Source organism: Penaeus japonicus, unplaced genomic scaffold, assembly GCF_977035675.1.
Source record: "Penaeus japonicus unplaced genomic scaffold, GWHDUDI00000001_assembly GWHDUDI00000032, whole genome shotgun sequence".
Taxonomy (NCBI): domain Eukaryota; kingdom Metazoa; phylum Arthropoda; class Malacostraca; order Decapoda; family Penaeidae; genus Penaeus; species Penaeus japonicus.
In genome coordinates this window covers 9,185,350-9,192,849 of record NW_028234434.1, presented here as the reverse complement: position 1 = coordinate 9,192,849, position 7,500 = coordinate 9,185,350, and the positions used below count along the sequence as shown (strand labels likewise).

The following is a 7,500-nucleotide window of genomic DNA, read 5'->3' as shown; positions in this document are numbered from 1 at the left end:
TATATATATATATATATAAATATCATATCATTTATAAAACATACATAGGAAACACTGCACAAATGCTTACACATATACTAAAGGCAAAAAAATTATTAAACAATAATGGTTATTGCCATTTCATCCTGTAGTACCATTCATAGATCTATCACCAAATACACACACAAATACACAAAAAACAGGCACACATACACACACCCATTTATGAATAAGACAATCCCACACACAACACATACCCACACAAACTCATATACATTTACACACTACAAATCTCTCTCTAATTATCCGTATAAATAACTAATCAAATACACCTAGCCCAGTGGCCGGAACCAAAATGCCAGTGCCTTCCTCCCCCCCCACGAAACAAAGGTGAAAATGCCCTCAGAGTTAAAATCCCGCAAGAAACTCACCACACTTGGCCATACGCCCCCGAGCCCACAGGGGAGAGCATGGTGTACCTCTGTGGCACCTCCCATTCCGTCTTGTTTAACTCTATCGTGTGGTAACCTGGCTTAGGCATAGCGGAATCTCCCTAGGATTTCGTCGTAAAAGTTCCCGGAGGCGACAGAAGGGCGGAATTTTAATCCAAAAAAGGGACCAAGTCCTCTTTCTACACTCGCTAGATCTCGACTGTTGCCTTTTGGTGCCGTTGCTTTTCCGCTGAGTTCGCTATGTTTATGCGCTCTTGATCCGTTTTGCGCTACATAGCAGTATAGTAATGTTTTGCATTTTGATATTGGATAATAGTTGATTATATAGATTTTTGTAAATCTATATATACTATACATTTTTTGGTAATTATTTTGTTCATATGGGATGAAATTAGCAGTACAAATAAATCCCAATTTCCTACTTGAACTTGTTCCTTAATATATGTTCTTAATTAACTATAATTGCATGATTTTTTTCTTCTTTTTTATATCTTAAATGTACTGTGACTAATATAAAAATAACGAAAGAAAAAAGTCTCAATTAAAAAAGCGCTACCTAGAGACTACAAGTACAAAATATATGCATCGACAAAGAAAAAAAAACGCTCAGATACGCCAAATAATTCAGACGACTAGATATGAAACACACCAATAATACAATTCTTACATCAAGTCCCCCAAACACATAAAGAATCTCGATCAAAAGAGAACCCCATAAATATTTTGTCCTCGCGGACTGTTGTTGCATGGACGAGGTTCCCGCGGCGAGGACAACGATACAGCGAGACCTCAACTTTTTGTAATATTACAACGAAATCGAGACCCGAAGCCAATTAAGATGAACGTGAGTATGGATATCTTTAAGAATGCGATGTTTAGAACCTATTTAAGACGAGTGACGTAATCTATAAGGGGTGTTTTGCTATGAAATGAATGGGAGGCCTTTGAATTTTTTCGCTCTCAATTCACATGGAATGTAATATATATCCATAAGGGTTTTATAGATTATCTAATGTGCATGACCTTGGCGTGAACAAATTCAGTCTGGTAAATTTTCAGAAGAGCGCCTCTTATGCTAAATGCGACGATATTGGCATCAATGGATTCCTGTCGCCTTTTGCTTCGCACATTTAGTCGAATTTACCCGCGACCCCCCCCCCCTTTATCCCCACGATCTGGGCCCCGATATCAAGGGAGGTCATGCAGTTGATCAGGGAAATTGCGGGGTATGATGTGAAAGTTTCTCAAATGCACTGATATAAGCTGCAATGTACCCATGATGCAAAGTGCAACTCTCCTTTGGGGTGGGGGGTTGGGGTGTGTGTGTGGGGGAGGGGGGGGCTACAGCACTCCTGCCCTGGGAAACAATCATTCATTGTGTGTCCCTTGTTCTATGTTTGTATTGCATAAAGCAGCTGTAATTTTTTTTTTTTTTTTTTTTTAACAAATATACATCTAAGACTTTACAAATAGCCTAGACAATGATATACTTCCTGAATTAAATATTTTTTTTAACCCAGCCATTCCTTGATTGTGGGTAGTGTGACTCTATATGAATAGTAAAGGGGGAGAGGAATCCATTGATACCAATGTCGATGTATATAGCATTTACTTTATCCCTAATTTTGTAGATTTTTGTGTTAGGATATGGTTTTTATTCACTCTTATCACTTACTTTGGCTTTCTAATTTTTCTCTTTCTCTGTATTTCTCTCTCTCTCTCTCTCTCTCTCTCTCTCTCTCTCTCTCTCTCTCTCTCTCTCTCTCTCTCTCTCTCTCTATATATATATATATATATATATATATATATATATATATATATATATGTATGTATGTATGTATGTATATTTCTATACTTCTCTCCCCCTCTCTCTCTATCCCTCTCTCTCTCTCTCTCTCTCTCTCTCTCTCTCTCTCTCTTCCTCTCTCTCTCTCTTCCTCTCTCTCTCTTCCTCTCTCTCTCTCTTCCTCTCTCTCTCTCTTCCTCTCTCTCTCTCTTCCTCTCTCTCTCTCTCTCTCTCTCTCTCTCTCTCTCTCTCTCTCTCTCTCTCTCTCTCTCTCTCTCTCATTCTCCTCTTAAACCTCCACCTTTACCTTTGCAGATGTTTTTTACCCATGGCTTTCTCTTCCACAGCAAAAACAGAGCAGGAAAGGGAAGAGCGAGAAGACGAAGGAGCGTCGTGCAGCTCTCAAGGCCGAGAGGGCCAAGTTGGCAGCTGGACGGTTCTTGGTGAAGCAGGCTAATAGCATTGTAAGATTTCTGAGTTTGGCTTTTCTGTTCTCTGGGGTAGCCATATGCACAGACTATTGGTGTTGCTGTGTTATAGTAGCAGGCACAAACAGACCAGTCTTTTTGTGTAAGGCCCTTGAGACCAGTTGTTAGGCAGAATGATTACACATAGAATTTAGTTTTTAAATAATTCCAAGTGAAACCTGAAGAAGGACTCGCATCATTGGTACCAGTAGTTGTGTCCAGTGTTGAGTCTCACAGAAAGCATTAATGACAAACCTCTGTGTGTGTGTGTGTGTGTGTGTGTGTGTGTGTGTGTGTGTGTGTGTGTGTGTGTGTGTGTGTGTGTGAGAGAGAGAGAGAGAGAGCGAGCGAGTGTGTGTTTTAACCCACTCACGATGAGGCATATATTTGCCTGATGTCACTCCAGCCAGCAAGATAGCAAGCACCTCTCAGAACAGTAATAAGAGGAGGAGTAGTTCTATTCAGATATAACTATGTAAACCATGTGTGTATGGGAAGAGGGCATGACGTGAGAGGACATTTGTCATGAGGATGATATTCTGATGACGTGATATCACGTCATCTAGGGTAACATACAGGCAACTTGTCTGAGATACTGTATAACATATATGGTTTTCAGTTTTGAGATGAAGTTTTTAAATTGCTAATTGATATTTACATGTAGCTGATATGTATATATATTTTTTTCATTGCAGCCAGATCCTTTAGAAAAATTCCCAACGTTTCAAAAATATGAACGCAATGGGCTGAGCTGCACGTTATCTTGCAAGAAAGTAAAAGACTTGGCTCCAGAGACACTGGAATGGGCTATTGAGCTCTGTTCAACAAACATGAAAGCAATGTAAGTGATCTTTTTGTCTCGTGTTATTTTATAATCGATATCATTATTTGTGAACATGCATTTTGTTATTTTGATGCCTTAATATTTAATATTTCAATTTGTTATTTCAATTTATTTCTTAGTTTGAATATTCATTTGATTTGTGGCCTGGTTGATGTTAGATGTATGTTGTATGATATTTGTACATACACTTTTGAGAAACAGTGTAACATGACACTCAAGTTAGTAAAGCAGTATTTCTCTCTGTGATTTGGTCATGACAACAATCCAGATGACTTATGTTTCATTTATTATGATATATTAGTGCTGAGTGAGGTAACATGAACTATATTACATAGATTTATTTTTATATGTCACCCTCTCCCACCTCCCTCCCATTATTATTATTTTTATTATTATTTTTTTTTTCTGCCTTTCTTTTCTCTCTCTCTCTTTAAAAGGTTTAGGAAGATTCACCATTTCCCTCAGGAATAGGTTTCATATTATCATGGACTTCAAATTCTGCCTTTTTTACCCTCAAGGTACGAGAAGAGCAGTGGAGGCTGGCGTGCATGGGAGAAGAGAGAGGAGATGAGCGAGGATGCTGCCTGGTATCTCATTGCTTATGACACAAACTCACAGAAACCAATTGCCTTCTCACACTTCCGGTTCGACATGGATTTTGGAGATGAAGTTTTATATTGGTAAGAGGAGACTTTGATTGAATTTGACTCAATTTGTTACCTTTTTTAGTCTGAGTTTGAGATTTTTATTTATAGAATAAATTTCCCTGTTTTTCAGTCTTTCCTGTGCGCACAAGTACGCATGCATTCACACAAACACACACTCATTCACTCACTCCCTCTCTCTATTTTTCTCTCTTGTTCTTTCTTTTTTTAACCCCTTATATATCAATTTGTTTGTCACCCTCTGATATTCAAAGTTCCTACATCTCATAGTATGTGTGACCAACTGCTCTGTTGGCAGTCCAGCCTTTTATTTACACATAAGAAAAATAAGACCAACGATAATCCACTTGCTATTTTCAAGGATTGCCCTCCCCTTTTCTTTAAACTTTTTGATGAAGTTCTCCCAAAGGAAGATGTCATGGTTTTTGATGACAGAAAGGTTTTGCTGGCCCACTATCCCCATGAAAGGAGACAGAATTTTATCCTTTCTGGATAAAAGAGGTTAAAATACTATTAAAAGACTGGTTTCTCTGCAGCTACGAATTACAACTGGAGAAGGAATATCAGAAGAAGGGACTAGGGAAGTTCATGATGCAGGTTCTGGAGCTGATGGCCTTCTCCAACCAGATGCTGAAAGTTGTGTTGACTGTTTTTAAGCACAACCCAGATGCAATGACTTTCTATGAAAAGTGCAAGTAAGTTGATTGCCCAAATGAAAAATGAAAAAAAAAAAATGTATATACTTCCAAACAAGTGACTGATGTATTTGTTCTTAATGTTGATAGGGAAGGATTTAAATTTTGATCACTAACCACTTTCATTTTCCTTAGATACGAGGTCGATGAGACTTCTCCAGAAGATAACTTTGACGAAACCTTCGACTACAGCATCTTAAGTAAACTGAACAAAATGAAGCCAACACAGAAGACCTCACTTTGAGCTTGATTTACTCCTAGATCTGATTTTTTTGTGAACCAATTGAAAAGCAATGATGAAACTTATGAATACTGGTTGTCTGGTTGTGTACATGAATATGAACATCTTTTTATGAAGTAATAGCAAAAATTGTATTACACATTCCATATGCAATCCAGAAGTAGAAACATGTGCAAGAAATATTAGTGTTTTCCTATATTAATGAAGTTTTAGTAAAATTTTAAGATTCTTTGTTTTCCTTTGTATTATCATTTCTTTCTTTTTCTTTCTATTTTTGTTTTCGATATGAACTTATGTAATCAAAGAAATTATGTCTTGTGTTGTTTAGATTGTAAAACTTGCATTTTGGTGAACATTTTTATGTTTTAAGATATGAAATGTTTTCATATTGCATTATTAAAAGACAAAAAGAAATGTACCATTTAAATTTTGATATGTGATGTTTTTCACCTTAATAATGTGTATTACTCTTGATGATTCTTTAGATACTGAATGAAACTGAACAGTTGTGAAAAGCAGTGAACATCTGCAAGATTATTTCAAAATGTTCTTTTCAGGAATTAAGATATAAGGATTATGAAATATATGCAAGAGGCATTACAGGAAAACAATTTAAACCATTAAAGTTCAAAGGGTGGGTAGGATAGCTTCAATTTACTCAGATCATTTGCAGTCAGTTTTACAGCTTCCCTTCGTGCACAGTGATGCAATGGAACAAGTATCAGCCACGCATTTTCAGTATAGAAATTGAGGTCATGATTTATTGCATTTTTCCTATCCATTTCTATGTGGAACTTGGATTAGACAATCAGATATATTTTTATTTGTGATTTTATTTTAAATTGAGAATTTCTAGAGTTTGCCAAAAATTGAGACCCCTTTATAGATACTCTGTATAGTTATTCTCATGTTTATAATGTGTCAGCAACACCTCTCACAGAATGTTTGTGCTACTTATCAACTCTATATACCTTACTATCATTTATATAACTTAGAAGAACATGGATCCTTTAACAGTTATAAATATCTTCATTTTTGTCAATAGCATTTAAATTTTGTTACTTTTACTCCTGGTTCATCATTTACAATCATTCTCTGAGTTACGCTATACTGTGTTGATATACATTCTATGCTCTCTTTCATGGGAATCTTTTTATATGCCAGTGAGGCATTTGGCAGATGAAAAATGCTCTTTTTTTGTTTGAGAGTTCTGGTGCAAAGGTTATAGTGTTCAGGAATAATCCTAATCATAAACCTCAGCTAAGCTGATTTCTTGCAACAAAAGCTATCACTCATCACCTTCAAATAAGAAGGAAGACAAAAAGAAGACAGCTCAGCTGTCGTGGGAAGGAAAATCGAAGAAAGGGACTTGAAGGTAATGAACTAATGATAGCTGGAAGAGTTCAGGTGAAGCATTTCCCATCTGTCAAGTGCCTCCTTTTGTTGTCCCTTTAGGTTTGGTGGGAGCATTGGTATAAAACTATGAGAAAAGGGGAGGGGAACATAGAAATAAAACAAGAATACATAGACAAGTACAGTGTTGGGCAAGGTAATGGTTTGCCTAAGAGGCACTCTAAACTGATATGGCTTTAGCTGACAAAAAAAAATATTCCCCCTTCCCTCTCTTTTTAATCTTTTCTTTTCTTTCTCTCTCTCTCTCTCTCTCTCTCTCTCTCTCTCTCTCTCTCTCTCTCTCTCTCTCTCTCTCTCTCTCTCTCTCTCTCTCTCTCTCTCTCTCTCTCTCTCTCTCTCTCTCTCTCTTTCTCTCTCTCTTTTTCTCTTTTCTCTCTCTCTCTCTCTCTCTCTCTCTCTCTCTCTTTTTCTCTTTCTCTCTTTCTCTCTTTCTCTCTTTCTCTCTTTCACTCTCTCTCTATCCCTCTCTCTCTCCTCTCTCTCTCTCTCTCTCTTTCTCCTCTCTCACTCTCTATCTATCTCTCTCTCTCTCTCTCACTCACTCTCTCTCTCGCTCTCTCTAATTAATGTCAGTTTGATCACCAGCCATAAAGAACACTACTTAACCCATCCCCGACGAGGGAATTCTAGCCTTGAATGTCCAAATGCCGGGGCGTTCGAATTATTAGGCCTAAATCAATTGAATGGCTGGCACAATACTGTGCCGCCCGGCAACTGGGCTTTTGAATGCGCGGTACACATGCTGTACCACCCGTCCTGTGTGGGTTAAGAAAAAAAAGGAATTTCATTATTCTATTATTAGCAATAGCTCCCTTTAACCATATATTCAACTAGTTTTTAGAATGCATCTTCTGTAGGTTCAATTTATTTGGTCTCTAACCTATAGGTTACAATTAACATTTCATTTCAGTATCATATCTGCATCTAGTAGCAGATTCGGGTGGGTGGAGACTTAGTA

The 7,500-nt window shown here is 37.4% G+C and overlaps 2 protein-coding genes across 4 annotated transcripts in view; one reads left to right on the top strand and one right to left on the bottom strand.

The window, feature by feature from the left end:
* The window catches only part of LOC122264590 (mitogen-activated protein kinase 14), a 47,309-nt gene extending 46,650 nt beyond the window's left edge, over positions 1-659 (bottom strand). For 2 of the 3 annotated variants that reach the window (XM_086556310.1, XM_086556309.1), the window contains exon 1: positions 411-638. In XM_086556310.1, the coding sequence (XP_086412436.1) occupies positions 411-520 (110 nt within the window). In that variant the 5' untranslated portion in view covers positions 521-638. Of the gene's footprint in view, positions 1-410 lie in introns of all 3 variants that reach the window. The other variant, XM_086556308.1, reaches the window with a different exon arrangement.
* A 494-nt stretch (positions 660-1,153) lies between these two features.
* On the top strand, positions 1,154-5,560 carry Naa40 (N-alpha-acetyltransferase 40). The gene is made up of 6 exons (XM_043028430.2): positions 1,154-1,275; positions 2,565-2,681; positions 3,380-3,525; positions 4,047-4,208; positions 4,730-4,888; positions 5,024-5,560. The coding sequence occupies exons 1-6, from the start codon at positions 1,270-1,272 to the stop codon at positions 5,130-5,132; spliced, it is 699 nt and encodes a 232-aa protein (XP_042884364.1). The 5' UTR covers positions 1,154-1,269; the 3' UTR covers positions 5,133-5,560.
* Positions 5,561-7,500: the final 1,940 nt, after the last annotated feature.